General features: G+C 40.5%; 1 protein-coding gene across 2 annotated transcripts in view; it reads left to right on the top strand.

Annotated features, from left to right (window-relative positions):
• sbno2b (strawberry notch homolog 2b) overlaps nt 1-16,135 on the top strand; it is a 34,416-nt gene extending 18,281 nt beyond the window's left edge. For both annotated transcript variants that reach the window (XM_079471663.1, XM_079471664.1), the window contains 28 exons: nt 4,922-5,071; nt 5,373-5,456; nt 5,937-6,036; nt 6,262-6,422; nt 6,520-6,653; nt 6,746-6,836; nt 6,937-7,080; nt 7,216-7,333; nt 7,413-7,518; nt 7,770-7,923; nt 8,129-8,305; nt 8,404-8,501; nt 9,022-9,104; nt 9,195-9,380; nt 9,483-9,604; nt 9,706-9,837; nt 10,245-10,380; nt 10,707-10,819; nt 10,959-11,030; nt 11,128-11,236; nt 11,318-11,389; nt 11,488-11,631; nt 11,765-11,859; nt 12,217-12,309; nt 12,536-12,667; nt 12,849-12,925; nt 12,998-13,188; nt 13,309-16,135. In XM_079471663.1, coding sequence (XP_079327789.1) covers nt 4,922-5,071; nt 5,373-5,456; nt 5,937-6,036; nt 6,262-6,422; nt 6,520-6,653; nt 6,746-6,836; nt 6,937-7,080; nt 7,216-7,333; nt 7,413-7,518; nt 7,770-7,923; nt 8,129-8,305; nt 8,404-8,501; nt 9,022-9,104; nt 9,195-9,380; nt 9,483-9,604; nt 9,706-9,837; nt 10,245-10,380; nt 10,707-10,819; nt 10,959-11,030; nt 11,128-11,236; nt 11,318-11,389; nt 11,488-11,631; nt 11,765-11,859; nt 12,217-12,309; nt 12,536-12,667; nt 12,849-12,925; nt 12,998-13,188; nt 13,309-14,093 — 4,059 coding nt within the window. In that variant the 3' untranslated portion in view covers nt 14,094-16,135. The remainder of the gene's footprint in view (nt 1-4,921; nt 5,072-5,372; nt 5,457-5,936; nt 6,037-6,261; nt 6,423-6,519; nt 6,654-6,745; nt 6,837-6,936; nt 7,081-7,215; nt 7,334-7,412; nt 7,519-7,769; nt 7,924-8,128; nt 8,306-8,403; nt 8,502-9,021; nt 9,105-9,194; nt 9,381-9,482; nt 9,605-9,705; nt 9,838-10,244; nt 10,381-10,706; nt 10,820-10,958; nt 11,031-11,127; nt 11,237-11,317; nt 11,390-11,487; nt 11,632-11,764; nt 11,860-12,216; nt 12,310-12,535; nt 12,668-12,848; nt 12,926-12,997; nt 13,189-13,308) is intronic.
• The last annotated feature ends 163 nt before the right edge of the window (nt 16,136-16,298 follow it).

Raw genomic sequence — 16,298 nt, 5'->3', positions numbered from 1 at the left:
AATATCAAAGTATCAAGAATAAACGTTTGTTTTTACATAATACATGTCTGTGTACTGTGCATATTCATTTTGTATTTATAAACATTCGTAAGCATATTTAAGGACAAATTTAAATGGAAACATTTATAATCATTGATATATAATTTAAACGATTAGTAAATATAAATAAATACATATATGCGTTTATAAATACAACATTAATATGCACAGTACACAGACATGTATTATGTAAAGACAATTAATAATGAATAATAATTATTAATAATAATCTAAAATTAAATCTATTATTAACTGTTTTCAGTTTTTTGCTGTGTCACACTATAGGACACAACAGTATATTTTTCAACTACCCATGTGCATTTTATAAACTAAAATCAGCTAAAAGAAAGGAATGACAACACAAATGAAGTAAACCGAGCTATGCATGTATCTAACAGCAACATACATTAAACATTCAGTAATTGAAAAAGTCAGATATGAAATGAAACCCTCTCCTAGTCTTCACTGTCTGAATAGGATCAATACTTATTAAAGCTAGCAAAGACATCCAGCCGAGAACAGCGAGTGTGTTTCTCTTTCTGTCTGTATTGATTTTTTATTAATATTTACAACACAACAGACAATAACCGTCTATTTTATATCTTTCGTCTGTTTTCCTCTTTGTTTGTTTGGTGTTTTCTTCCTTGTCAGTCTGTATCTCCTTAATAAAGTACAGCTCATAAAGGCACCAGGAAGCTCGACATGATAAACTGGCAGTGACGCTTGAAGCCTGTCGGCTGTTTTCCCGTCAATGCTGGTTGGGAAGGTTCAATAAATGTCATTCTGTGGTGTAACCTGACACACTGTCGTAATAATGAGTCTTCATTACAAAGCAGGAGTGTCGGGAGATTTGTGTGTGCATATTTTTGTTGTTGTCTTCCCCTCGTCCTTCTCATGCGTTCACACAAATGCACAGTCTTACTCATCTTCCTGACTGTGGCCACCAGCTTGTCGCGCAGGTGCATCTTTTTCCTTATGTTTCATAGAGGAAACACTTACGCTGACTTACAGTAAATTATGCGTTTCTGGTGGTCCCCTCTGGCTGGCTTTGCCCCCTCATCTCATCAGGCCTGACTGTATTTAACCTCACTTACTGTAAATCACTGTTATTTTGCCATTTTTGTCATTGTTTCTTGCCCGGTCATTGAATGTCTATGCTGTCTTGGCACATCAGCCCCCAACAAGTGGAAAACAGTATTCAGAAAGCTCGCCCCATTCGGCTACCAATCCAAACAGAGACACCTCGCATAGCTTCAAAGCAGCTTTGGTTTGCAAAGAGCCGCCGCATCCAAAAGTCGAACAGAAGTGAAATTCTCCATTCGCAGGCCTGGAAAGCATCATGGCATCGCCGGCCTGTAGGTTATAGTGTTCATGTCAGGCCGAAAGGTTAAAAAAAACAGTGGGATTCAGGAAGGACAGAGAGGAATTGCTGGTTTTTTGGCACCTGTAAATGTATATGTGGCCTTGTTAAACACGGACTGAATCAAAGTGTTGATTTTCTGACTTTTTAACCTCATGATAATTTGGGACATGTGGAACAGTCTGGCAAAGTGCCCCACACTCGCTCAGGAATAACAGACCTCACAGTTGGCTGAGGTCATTCATGTATGGTAGTGGGCGGAATACATTTAAAAATTCTGTAAAAATGTAAATGAAAGTTAAGTGAATTTAACTGCATTGGTGTTATATGGGTAGTTACATATAAACATATAAACCATGCATGTGTCCTATGGTGAACAAACAGTTAAAAATATATGTCGCAACATAAGAGGCGATTCACATTTCGCGTTTAAAACCGCACAGAAAACACGAACACGTGACCCGCTCTCGCAAATCTGTAAAGTTTAAATATTTCCATATAGATGCTGCCCTGTAGCGCCTATACAAATATTCGTGCCGATCCGTGTGCGCGGCGCGACCGCAGCGCTTTCTATTTGTACGCACCTGCTGCGTGTCTACATTTAAAATGAGAACATTCGCATGAACATGTTTCGTGAAAGGTTTCTCAAAAACTTAAATGTGATTTTTTTTTTTGTCGCAATTACTGTAAAATAAAAATAAAAACATGATGACACGAATGAAAGAATCCTGTTGAGCACAATGCATGGATTATATGACGATGTATAACGTTCGATATGTATATAAACTGTTTGACATTTTTTTCGATAAAACCAATCAACTAGACAGAGTTTGTAAATGTATTCAATTTTTTTAAAGGTGCCCACAGTTGAAGATGCAACTTCAATATTTAAGCTTAGTTCACAAATGAATAAGTCTGTATTTTAATCTTGCAAGGAAATACATTTAGAAAGAGAGACATCAATAGCGTGCATACGTCTGAACCAACTGCTGGATGTCAGGAGAAGGAGGGGAATCCCTGTTTGCTGGTTCAGCAGTGGAGAAACGGAGGCGGCCTGGCCTTCCAGGAAGTCTCGCCTTGTTCCTTGTGGTTGTGTGACAATGTTTGGAATCAAAATTTGCAGTTGCCACTTGCTTAACGATATCCGAAGTAATTTCCTTCATAAATAACTTCGAAGGTTTTGCTGAACAGCTGTGTGTCATAATTTGGAACAAACCGCTTGTTGTTGACCTGAGATGACTTTATTTGCCCTTTGTTTTAGTTGGCAGTGCAAAGCCAACATGTCCTCAGAAGATCCTGGAAGATCAAAGATCATCAGTGTCACTGAGACGGGGCCAATTGTTCAAAACCCTTTCGTTCAATGATAATGGGTGGGCTGTGACCTCAGGTTTCAGAAACCCTGGTTGATCTTTTTGGCATGACTTTCTGAAACACACTCACTATTGAAATGGGAGAAATTGCTGAGACGGTCTGTATTGGTTCTCTGATGGAATGTTGTTGTTCTATATATGGGCATACAAATGTGTTTTTGTCCATTGTGCCGGGAAGGATGAAGTGCTTGTGGAAGACAGAATGACTTGACAATGAATTTTGTGAGTAACATCATTTGAATGTGGAAAGACGACTAAACCACCGCCTGCTAAACAGACTGTTGCTTGAAAAGAATCTGACAGACACAAAGTACAGCATGAGGCCGTGTAGCTGTTCAATGATTGTTTCTTTATATCAGATTTTCAATAATATATCTTCAACAATGATTCCAAGACACTGATTCTAAATCGTTGATTCTAGAATGGTGATTTAAGGTGATTTTAGAAAACTGATTCTAGAGCATGGATTCTTGCGAGATATAGTTTTTTGTACATTTTACATTTACAAGTTTTTTAATATACTGTATGTATATGTACTGTATGTATATGTATATGTATGTATCTATGAAAAACAATATATACATACATTTTAAAATGCATATAAAAAGAATACGGACAAAGAGAGATTTGATCAAAAGCATGCGAAGCGTGACTCCTGACCTTTCCACTTTCGGTTTCATGCTGCTTTCACGGCTTTTGATTTATGTTCTTTATCAACATCATCAAATTCAAGGGAAGTCACTTTAAGTTTGTGGGTTCCTCCTTTTCTTTTACAAATGCTCATGCAGTCAATTAAAGATGTTCTTACGAAATTTTCGATACCCAGCTAACGTCACGAGCAACAAATAACCCCCACGTGTTCTCTATAGCAACGGTGTGGTTTAAATGTACACGCTTGCCATTACTATCAAGGTAGAGCTAATGCATGTTCTCTTCGAATGCTCGATCATAGTTTGATCGCTGGGGAACTACAGACACTCTAAGTTTCAGTTTAGATGGTAAACAATCTCGTTTTGGGGTCTGGGATCTGCTACAGCCCTTTTAACTGATCTCTGGAAAAGATGGAGAAATGGTTCTCATTAATAAAATGGATCAAATGCTCAGACCCCGCTGGCCTGTCTCCAGTTCGAGCTGTTTAACGGTCGCTGATTTTCCTCGAACGGCAAAGAGTTCTTGGAAAATCTTGGCTGTGCGGAGATCAGCTCAAGCCTTTCACATTCACAACCCGTTCATGTCACTCACACATTCCACTGGAGCATATAAACACAAACACACTTACTACAAAGCCTTTGATTAACTGAGTGCATTGTCCTTCAAAAGCGGATCGCTGCAGTGTAGTATCACACGCCCCCTTCCATCCGCACTTCATCTGCTTAATACACTTTGTATTTTAATTCGATTGTGGGTTCGGTGGTTTAGATTTATTGTTCTCTTTGACTCCTCAATAGTGATAGTGTGTTTATTCCGATTACGAGTCCAGCATTTATTCCCCAGCCATTTTAACCGCCGATGGAAGCCCAGGATGTTCCTCATGCCGAAACCGCATAAATTATGCATTACAAACTGCATCTCAAAATGTTGCGGCCATTCAGAACGAGTGAAAAGACAATTGCTACTAAATATTATTGCGTCTTGACTTTGATATAATATATCAACTATATTTTGTGAATTATCACAGAATTTTGTCAAATTGTTTTATGGCAGACATGTCCTCGCCGCATCATCATTTAGATGTAGCATTTACATTTTATGCATTTGGCATATCGCATTACATTCAAGGTGTATATGCATAATTTTTTTAACACGTTTTTATGAGCTTGTTTCCTGCGATATGCGCTGCATGTTCAATGCTCTACACGTTGAGCTGCAGTGATACAGGAGCTGGCTCAGAAGAAACTCTTCATTTGTGAATGTGCATTTTTATTTATTTACACATCCCTGAGGTGCCTTGTGCCTGATTCCATTACAAATGCATTACAGTGTCTTTCAACTGTCTTTTCTACAGTGTCTTTAAAACAATACAAAATAAGGGTGTTTTCTTGCTATTGCTCAAATTGAAACTTGGGAATTAGTTGCCATTCTATATAAATGCCTCAACAGCTTTTTTGGATTGCACAGAAATAAATTAATCGATGCGTCTCTGTTTCTTCAGGACCTCCCCTGTCTGGACGATCTGTCGATCCTCTCCTCTCCAAACGACTCTTTGTCGGAATACACAGTTTCCAGCTTCCTCAATGCTGACGACATGGCACCCAATGTGCCTACATTATGGGACATCAACACACCTGCATCAGGCCAAGAGGTGAGGCCGATTTGTGACCGAAAAACACACTTTGAGACCATCAGTTCACCACGCCACAAAAATCAAGTGAAAAAAAATCGCGTTTCAGCTCCATATTCTTTTCTTCTGTGAAACACGAATGGGAATGTCAAACTCCTCGCTTGTTTGCTCGTTTTGGTTTTGTTATTATCATAGCTGGAGAAACCACACCTTTGAGGCACACCCATGAAGTGGACTTTTGTTCCATCTCTGATAATAAAGCATGTGACCTTTCCACTGTTTTTACGTCGCTATTTCTTCATTGGTTTCTTTCTCTTTTCAGCTGAATTCTAACAGGTTTCAAGGTTTAAACTCTTTGGAAGACATCACAGCCATCATTAATACACCGCCCATTGGGAGTTATCAGGTAAACACCTGCATTAGTGAGTCATTCTCATCGTTCTAAATAATTGGAAGTCATTATATTTTTTATATATATCTTTACAGTCTTTATAAGTATGCATATTTTCATTTTTTTTGTAGAATAGTCTACAAATAAATAATTTGGTCACTTTTCAGTTGTTACAAACCTGTATACATTTGTTTGCTGTGCTGAACCCAAATGAAGATATTACAATGAAAGTTTGTAACTAAGCCGTTTTGGGTCATCGTTGACTCCAATAGTAGGACAAAAGACTACTATGGGAGTCAATGGTGACCCAAACCGGTATCTTATGTACTTCTTCGATTCTAGGCTTAGTTATAAATATCCTACATAATGAGAATCAAACCCATGATGTTGGCATTGTTAGTGACAGTTGAGATATAGGAACAGATACTCTGAAAGGTTAAACATAAACGTTTAGCTTTTACTACCTTCTGTAAACCTTCACACGTGTAAACACAGAGACCCCAAACACAACCAGAGGAGGAAGAGGAAGTTGAGGTGGAGGAATCAGAGGAGCTGGGTCATGTCAACACATATGCCGACTACAGGCCCTCAAAATGTAAGCAATTCTATTTCCCATTCAGTGGCTTTATTACTATTACTATAGTATTATTTAATACTGACTCAAACCCGCACAAAAAGGACCTGGAAACATCACACTGCCATGTTTTTTTGTAAGAATAATGTTTTGATCCTGTTCGCATTATCTGTAATGTAATGCCTATTCTGTCCTCCCTGTTGTTTTGTTCTCTCTCGCTCTCTGTATCGCTGTCTCTAATCACAGCCAAGATAGGAATATCCCATCCAGACCGTGTGGTTGAGACCAACACTTTATCTAGCGTTCCTCCTCCAGATATAACCTACACCCTGTCCATCCCAGAATACACCATAAACAACGGCCTGCTCTCTGCTTTGCAGCTGGAGGCCATCATCTATGCCTGCCAGGTACCCCTGGCACACAAAATTATATATTGCTTTATTATTGGCCAAAATTATGACAATTACAAGCCATTAAAGTTGCCGTTTTTATAACACTCAACAGCAACATGAAGTTATTTTGAAGAACAACCAAAGAGCTGGTTTCCTCATAGGAGACGGCGCAGGAGTGGGGAAAGGCCGCACGGTAGCCGGCATCATTCTGGAAAACTTTTTAAAGGGAAGAAATAAAGCACTATGGTATGTGATCTCATTAAACCCTCTCCATTCACTCATCCACATCAAACACTGACTCGAGATCAGATGCCTCATCCTCCTCATCTCTCCATCAGGTTCAGCGTCTCCAATGACCTGAAATATGACGCAGAGAGAGATCTCCAAGACATCAGCGCACCTAATATACAAGTGCATGCATTGAATAAGGTCACTATTACCTCGCGGCTCAACGCGGCAGCCATGTTTCCAGTGTAGCCTGTACTCAAACCTCCGCTCTACTTGTTTAACCGGTACCCTCTCCTTGCAGATTAAGTACGGGGACACAGCTACCTCAGAGGGGGTCCTGTTTGCGACTTACTCTGCACTGATCGGCGAGAGCCAGGCTGGTGGCCAGCACAGGACGCGTCTCAAACAGATCCTAGACTGGTGTGAGCCGGGTTTTGATGGAGTTGTATCCTTCATTCTCAACGGAGTTCTGGGAATAATACTGTATAGTCATTGTGCAACAGCAACTGTACTGTATGTTAGACATACACTTCTCTTTTGTCAAACAAGTGTTTGAACCTTGACCACAGACTTTCCATAGATCATATTCGACGAATGCCACAAAGCCAAAAATGCCACGTCCACAAAAATGGGCAAAGCCGTGCTGGATCTGCAGAACAAGTTACCACTGGCCAGAGTGGTTTACGCTAGTGCCACAGGTTGGTTTCCATATAACGATCAAAATCTGCAAATATATGCTGAAGGTTTGTCAGAACTGTACCATACTTTGTTTCTCAGGCGCTTCAGAGCCAAAGAACATGATCTACATGAGCCGTCTGGGGATCTGGGGAGAGGGAACCCCTTTCAAAACATTCGAGGATTTCCTTCACAACATCGAAAAGAGGTTAGTACAGTCGGATTTAAAGGGATGGTGTCATTGTTGACTCATATCCTCATTTTGTGGAACTCGGAACACAGAATGTTTGTCTGACAGTCTCGGTCACCATTCACTTTCATTGCATTTGTGTTATACAATTAAAGTGAATGGTGACTGGCGCTGTCGGCCACTAACATTCTGCTTAAGGGTTTTCCCTTTCCACTTTTGTTGGCAGTCAAAAAATGTTTGATGTCTAACTGGAATGTTCTCCTTGATAGGGGCGTGGGGGCCATGGAGATTGTTGCCATGGATATGAAAGTCAGCGGGATGTACATTGCACGTCAGCTCAGCTTCTCAGGGGTCTCGTTTCGGATCGAAGAGATCAACTTGGATGATGACTTCAAACTTGTGTACAACAAAGCTGCCAAACTTGTAAGTTACACAAAAGAAATGAAAATGAATTTTAAGGATTCTAAGTCAAAACATTGAAATGACTGTTTACACATCAGCTGAACAGCGTATACTGAAAGAGATGATTGTGTTTCAAGCAATGTGACGATACAGTATCTATGAATCTGTCTGTAAATGGGTTATCTTGCTGGGAACACATAACTCACACCACTCTTTGGTCTGACAGTGGGCAGAAGCTCTGGCCATGTTCATGCAGGCTGCAGACGAGCTGTGCATGAGTTCCAGGAAGTCCTTGTGGGGTCAGTTTTGGTCATCTCACCAGCGTTTCTTTAAATATCTCTGCATTGCCGCCAAGGTGCGTTGCCTGGTAGAGTTGGCTAAAAAAGAGCTGGAGGCTGGAAAGGTAAATCACGTTAAAGATCTCGCAACAGTATAACAGACTTCTTTCTCGTTGTTAGGATTTTTTAACATGGATGTTTTATAATGTTTTTGCTTATATAGTGTGTCGTGATCGGGCTCCAATCAACTGGCGAGGCTCGAACGAGAGAAGTCCTTGACGAGAATGACGGACATTTGGACAGATTCGTGTCCGCTGCCGAGTAAGTGAATTTAGTGTGTTTCGATCAGTATCGAAACCTTTGTTTAAATATGCAGCTGCTTTATGACTGGCTGTTTTCACAGCGGTGCTCTTGCAGTTTCAGAATGATGGAAAGGTTTCTCACTCCTTGTGTTTGATGTTAATGTTAAAGTAGTTATCACATTCCATGTATCTTTCTGAAACTTAAATAAACATTCTTTTTTAAGCAAAGCTGTCTTAAATCAAACCCAAACACACTTTCATTTCAAACAGTTTTGAAGAATCTCACTGTTTTTTCCATGCAGTTACAAAAATGAGAATACATATCTTCAGAGTGTTTTGATATCATAATGGCTTGAGTGATGCATACATTTCTCTCATTCTTTACTGCAAGTTTTGGAACGACAAAATTAAATGCTTGAAATGTCTCATTCAGACCATTGGCTTTTACACGCTAACAAAACGTACTCCAGATATTGTGTCTTCTCAAGCCTACAAATAATTTTGCAACAGTATGAACACAGCCTCTTATGTGTTCTCAGGGGTGTGTTTCAATCTCTGGTCCTCAAACACTTCCCATCCGAGAAGCAGAGGGGAGAAAAGGGAGCAGGAAACAAGAGGAAACGTAAGCTCTCTCTTAGTATTGCTACCCATATGTGCTTTCATGTATATTGTTGCCTTTGGTCTTATGGTTGGATTGAATGTCCTTACGCAGGTAAACCATGCGGCAGGCAGCCCAAGCAACCCAGATTTGGCACTGACGTCGCAGGGGTGATTAGCATCAGCGACGACAGCAGCACGGAGTCTGACCCCATGGATAGCGACTCCAACTCCTCGCCTGACTCAATTCAGGACAACAACGATGATGTCATCTTTGTCAATCACACTAGCTATCAAATGGGTATGTTGGGTTAACATAGAATCTGTTTCTATGGCAACACTCATAAAAGCACCTCCATTTAGACAGATTTTTCTAAACAGTTCCTTTTGTTTTCTTTAATAGCACGGTTAGAAGAGATGAAACAAGGGCTTCTCAACAAGATCGCTGTGCTCGGAAAGGAACTACCTCTTAACACACTGGATGAGCTCATAGATAAATTCGGAGGTCCAGAAAAAGTATCAGAGGTCAGATTTGTAAATAAAAAAAATTTTTAGGTATCCTGAGGAAACTGAAGGAACGTCAACAAGCTATAAACAAATGTGTGTTTATTTGTGGGTGTGTTTAGATGACAGGGCGAAAAGGCCGAGTGGTGCATCATCCTGACGGCAACATACGGTACGAGTCCCGTGCCGAGCAGGGCCACACCATCGACCAAATCAACATCAAAGAGAAAGATCGCTTTATGAATGGAGACAAGGTGAGACATTTAAATGTGCAAGGGTTTTTGCGGCATCTAGCGGTGAGATTGCGAATTGCAACCAATGGCTCACCCCTCTCTTTTAAAGCACTACGCTGGCTTCACTTCTTCACCGAGGAGATAACATATTTACGAAACAAGCTCAGTAGAGCAGTTTGTTCGTTTAGGGCTACTGTAGAAACAACATGATGAATTCCATGTAAAGGGTCCCAAGGTGTATGTAGATAGAAATAGCTGCTTCTAAGATAATAAAAAACATAACGCTTCATTATGAGGACGTAGTTATGTATATTATATTGGATATCTGTCAGTCGATCCCACAAAAAAAGAGATGCTTAAAAAAGTTTTACAAATGATTTCCAAAGTATCCCTAAGATAACCTCTAGTTTTCCTTGGATTTTTTTCAGTTGGTGGCCATCATTTCAGAAGCGGCCAGTTCGGGCATCTCGCTTCAGGCCGACAGAAGAATAAAGAATCAGCGTCGGAGAGTTCACATGACCTTGGAGCTGCCCTGGAGCGCAGACAGGGCCATCCAGCAGTTTGGTAAGCACGGTTAAGTTCAGTCATCCCTTTTCACTCAAAACCATGACCTCACGTCTACAGTAAGGAAAGTATTATCTACAAAGCTTGTGCTTGTGGCCATGCACCAATTACCTCGTCTGCTCTGAGTGGAGTCATTTTCTAACAGCTTCAGGCTACAATGTGAGCGCTTTGATGATGTTCAGAGGTGGTCAGGCTGAGTATTTACTCGACGTTATTAACTCCTCCTGCACCACCAAGCCACAACATCTTTACTGTGATCAAAGCTTTGTTCCTATATAGAGCGTCACTGAACCACAACGACTGATTAGCAGCTATTTGTTCTGTAGGTCGCACTCATCGTTCCAACCAGGTCACAGCGCCGGAGTACATCTTCCTTATATCCGAACTGGCAGGGGAGAGGCGCTTCGCATCCATAGTGGCAAAAAGGCTGGAGAGTTTGGTACGTCCCGAAGCTCTCTTAAATTTCTTTAAGGCTTGTAGATCTAGATCACTTATTGTTTAGAGAAATACCTTCCTTCAAATCGCCGATCCGTTGCTAAAATAAAACACAACTAATCTCTGCCCTTTGCTTTTCACAGGGAGCTCTGACTCATGGCGACAGGAGAGCCTCCGAATCTAGAGATCTGAGCAAATACAACTTTGAAAATAAAGTATGTAGCGGTTATACGTTGGACATTGATAACACTGTACAGTAAATACTTTGAGTCATGCAACTAACCCGCTCTTTGTTTTGGCTGTTCCTAATAGTATGGCACCAAAGCGCTAGATAAGATAACCAAATCCATCCTTGGGCAGATTGAAAGCAAGGTACCCCCTCCAAAGGACTATCCTGGTGGTGACGCAATGTTTTTCAGAGGTAAAATAGTATGTGTGTATTTCCGTGATTGTGTGGGAACTATTTTAGAACCTTGATCTAACCAAACATTGTCTGTCTTAGACATGAAACATGGAATGATGGACGTAGGCATGCTCTGCACTCAGTCACGCTTGGGCATCAATACTGAGAAAGGTGAGATTTTTTTTGTTTTAGACAGTGTTAACATTTACTCGCATGTTAAGTACACACAAATGTTAAACACCTGATCATGTGACTTCTGTTTATGTCAGACTGCAACATCCCCAAGTTCCTGAACCGCATCCTTGGCCTGGAGGTGCATAAACAGAACTCCCTTTTCCAGTATTTCATTGACAACTTTGACTACTTGATTGAGAAGGACAAAAAAGAGGGGAAATATGACATGGGGATATTAGGTAAGTCATTTTCTACATTACTTAAAAAGTTTTGAAAAGCCAAGGATCCGTTTTCCAAAAATGCCAAGCGAAGGCTTAACCGTGTTGAATTCCCTTATGAAGATGATAACCAAACATCTCTGTTCTCCATCAGATCTTGCTCCAGGTAATGATCAGATCTATGAGGAGACACAAGAGAAATTCCTGACTACTGGAAACCCTCAAGATGGACAAGTTATTCTTTATAAGGTCAGTCTGCAATTTCAGTTCTACTTTTGAAATTAAACTTTCAAATACAAAGGGTTCATTACTCAAATAGACATTCAAAACCCTTTTACAACAGAGTTGAGAAAATGTGCCCAAGGCACATGAGTCTCCTGAGTGATACAGTACATACACATACCAGAGTACATAATAGAGTAGATAATCATCCCTTCTATCAACAAAGTTTAGTTTCACAACCAAATGTTGAGGACTGGTTGTCAGAGCAATTTCCACGAATAGTTCCTTGTCCACTGTTTAACTGAGAATAAATGACACATAAGGTTAATCAAAACAGCTCTACAGAAGCATCATCTAACTGTACTGTTTTGTTTTATCACACAGATAAGTGTAGATAGAGGTATGCCATGGTCAGAGGCTCTCGAGAAGGTCCAGACACTCAGCAACCAGGACGAAGGCTTCTACTTATCCCATAAAGTGAGTCTTCCAAGCCCATCAAGGCAAAGAAGATTTTTCCAGATTTGCATGTTGTTTCCTTGTAACACAGGAAAGTTCCACAGAAGAACTTTCCATACGAGTTTCTTTACAGTGGTGAAGAAGAATTCATGTGTCACTCGAGTTCTTTCATAAGCGTTTGCGTAAGCATAATGTTTTCATAAGTCACTTTTGTTTTTTAACGTGTTTGTGTTTGTCCCCTTGGCAGTTAAGAGGTAACCACCCGTGCGTGCTGCTGGCCGCACTGGGCCGAGAGCGCATGATGACCATCTACAAACCAAACATCGGCAAGCAGGCCCAAATGGAAAGCCTTGAAAATCTTCAGAAAAAATATCGCAAGGTCGGTCTAGTTGCTTCGATGCATAAATAAAGATAAAAACACGTTTCATGATGTTTTAAAAAGGCAAAGGTTAATGCTGCCATCTAGTGAACATAACCAGTACTAGTCCACAGAAGTATGCATACTTAAAATGAGAACGAACGTGGGTGTAAGCTACCAATTGATAGACGTCTTTCTCCAGGTCACTCCAGATGAGGCTAAAGAAAGCTGGGAAAATCAGTTTATGTTCTCCTTCAGGAAGTGTAGCCACGCTAACTGGTGAGTAACAAGCACGTCTGTGCCACTGATGAATAGTTACGGTTAGAATCTAACACATGTGTGTTTGTTTAGGAATGGAAGGTGTAAAAGGATTGAAGAGGGCCAGGAGTGTTTGATGGGCACTCGGTTGCGTCAGTACCACATGTTGTGCGGTGCTCTGTTGCGTGTTTGGAAGCGGGTGTCCGACTTGGTGGCTGACATCACCAGCTCTAGCATTCTGCAGATCGTCCGCCTCAAGACGAAAGACAGCCACAAACAAGTTGGTGAGTGTTTTTGGCTATCGACTGGGGCGAAGATAACAAGATGTGTTTTTTTTATGTACAGATCTCATCCGTTTCGGGGCTTGGTGGCTAAACATTTACTTTCCAATTTTTTACACCCAGGTATTAAAATCCCTGAGACCTGCGTTTTGAAGGTACGCCAGGAGCTGATAAAGATGGACAGCGAGGTGAAGCAGCGCCGTAGAGAGAAGGAACAGCAAGCGCAGGAGGAGCGTCAGGCCCTGGAGCACCAAAGGCTCATTGAGCAACAACATCGGGAGTTCTTGTCGAATTTATATACAGTGCCTAGCCTGGCCACCCTGTCTACCCCGTCCACCCTGCCTACCCCGTCCACCCTATACTCCATCTCCTACCCCTCCTTAACATCTCTAAAAGATCCTCTGGAGGAGATCCTGGACCTAACGGTTCAGAACACCGCTACCTCCACACAAGTTGTGGACAATCCCTCCGCACCATCCGGATCCACAGTGGAAGATTTTAATCTCGAAGTGTTTTTTCAAGAGCAACAGCAGTTGCAGCAGGACAGCCTGTCCACGCAGGAGAGCAATCCAGCACAGGAGAGAGAACTGCGAGATTTGTTGTTCTCCTTAAACTCGCTAAGCCAGAGCGTCCCTCCATCTTCCTCACAAACGACAGTACCTGTGATGTCAACGAGTCTCATTTCTCCACCCCACTCTTCCTCTGCATCCCTCTTCACGCCCACACTCACGCCTTCCTCCTCTTCTTCATCGCTGTCCCTCACCTCCCTCTCTCCCACGGACCAGCACATGCTGCCATTACCCAACAACCACTGCAGCGCCGAAGCTCTTATCAATGCACGGGAGGTGTTGAACAACATGTTGCGTAACGAACCTCGCAAGTCCGTCGAGAGAGACCCTCTGGTCTGACGCTCCTGTGAAAACACACTCAGGGCTGTAGTCTCACCACTGCCAATGTTCTGCTTATCCACCAATGGCTTATGTTTCACAAGCTTGAGGTTTCCTTTAGACATGGTATGTTTTGACTGGTTTGGAAGTATCCATAGCATCCAAAGACCAGCATGAATTTCTGTGCTCGTGGATCTTAGCTTGTTGTTATGTCAGGGGTCTCAATCTGTTATCCAAAGGTCTTGTCAACCATCTTTTTAGCTTATTACACAATTTGTCTTACAAAAAGCTTAAAGTGCGCTTTAGAATATCAGAACATACTTTTTGTACACTGGCCCTTTGAAACGCATTGATGTACCAAAACATTTTGGTCCAATGTGAAGATATTTCAGGTCGGACAAAATCCCATCAAATTTAAGCTCCCCCTGCTGACAAAGCAAACCTCAAAGCAAAATGTTGTTGCGTTAAACAATCTTTTGATTTATATTTCTCCGTCAGACAAAACACTTTTTGGAGGAGTGAGAGAACAGGTTACTGTTAAAGTGCCTTTGGAACACACAATGGAATGTAGACGGTTCGACACATTTAAATCGCAGATGTATGTTTGTTTGTATTTATTACTATTATTTATCATCCCTCGCAAATGTCTGCTTTTAGGAAATTGAAACAGCATCAACCAATATACTGGCTTATTCATTGGTTGGCATCAAAACATGACGCCGGGTCCCTGTAGTATTTTTGTGGCCTTAAAATTTTTTATAATCTTTTTCCATCCCAGTACAGACACTAAAATATCTTTTGATTCACTTTTAAGCCCCATTTGCGCGAGTAATTTTTTCTTATTTGTCGTGTTCAAGAAACACCAACAGAAAATCACAAAATGTGATAGAACCTGTATTACTTTTATTATTATTTTATTTCATTTTAAAGGGATGACTTTAAATATTATAGTTACTATTTTATGTTTATTGATACTAAATATGAATTTAAACAGTCTGGTAAACCGAAAAAGGCAGCCTGATAATAATATTATAGCTTGTTAAAAACACAACTTTGTTCTGAACTACTGCCGGGTGGTGGAATATTTTGCTTTTTCCTACTCTCTTTATTTTTTACGCAAATGAAACTGAAACCCAGATGTACACGTAAAGAGTTTACTGGCGTGATGGCCTATCTCAGGATAAAATCTATAAACATTCAAAGATTCAGTTTTTATACTTTAAACGTACATCATTTTATTGTCTGTGTTGAGATTCGTCTCATTTGTGAAATGCTTTATTGTCGACAGAACAAATATTATTTATTTATCCATTATTGCTTATTCTGTGCACAAATGTCTTATTCTTTTAGTTTCGGTCGCCACGATGTCAAAGATTTGTCCATTTACATTTGCACTTTTTGGTGTGAAATTACCCCTGCATGTATTTATATTACACACACTTCAAATATAATGTAGGGCCCATGTACGTAACTGTACGTCTGTACATATGTTTTTTATTGCCTTCCCAAAACAGCCATTGATAAAAAGTAACACAGGACCCATTTTCCTGTTATGCACTCTTAACAAAGCGTCTAATGCAAAGATGAAAGCAGTATACAAAGAGGCTATGTAAAAGGGACAGAGTAGAATTCACGGCTGTAACTTACCCAAATGCTGTATAATGTATGATTTGCTCTAAAAACAGTATAAACAAGTTTGTCTGTTCTGTGAAGCGTGCCGTCGTGTTTGTTTGCTCCAGGGCCATGTGGGAATGCGTTTAAAACTGTTAACATCTCGATTCATTACCTTCGTATGGCTTTTATGTAATTTATTGCTCAGAATAAAACATGCTACTGACTGTACGTATCTTGAAATGTTTTTTTCTGTTGGCAGTTTTGTTGTTGTTTATCGCTTTTGTCATTTTCTATATTTATGATTTAGATCCAATTGTATATATTGTAAAAACAAATTGTGCCTTTCAACTGTTTCTTAAAGAAATTGTTTTCTACCTGTATGTAACGAAAGGAACGTATTGCAAACTTTGTTCTTGACAAAGTAACAAATAAAATGTTCAGATTCGCGAGTTTTTGTCCATAGACTGATTTCTTTGTTGGTTTTTGACAATGTTTAATATTTACGTTTATAAGTTACACATAACATTATAGTGCGTTTCACAGACGAGGCTTAGCTCAAGCTAGGAATATGCCTTTGTCATTGTTTTGTCTCAAGATGCTCACCAGTAAAGT

This window comes from Barbatula barbatula (assembly GCF_947034865.1).
Source record: "Barbatula barbatula genome assembly, chromosome: 13".
Lineage (NCBI taxonomy): Eukaryota > Metazoa > Chordata > Actinopteri > Cypriniformes > Nemacheilidae > Barbatula > Barbatula barbatula.
The sequence above is the reverse complement of the archived record's forward strand: the minus strand, read 5'-3'. Positions and strand labels throughout refer to the sequence as shown.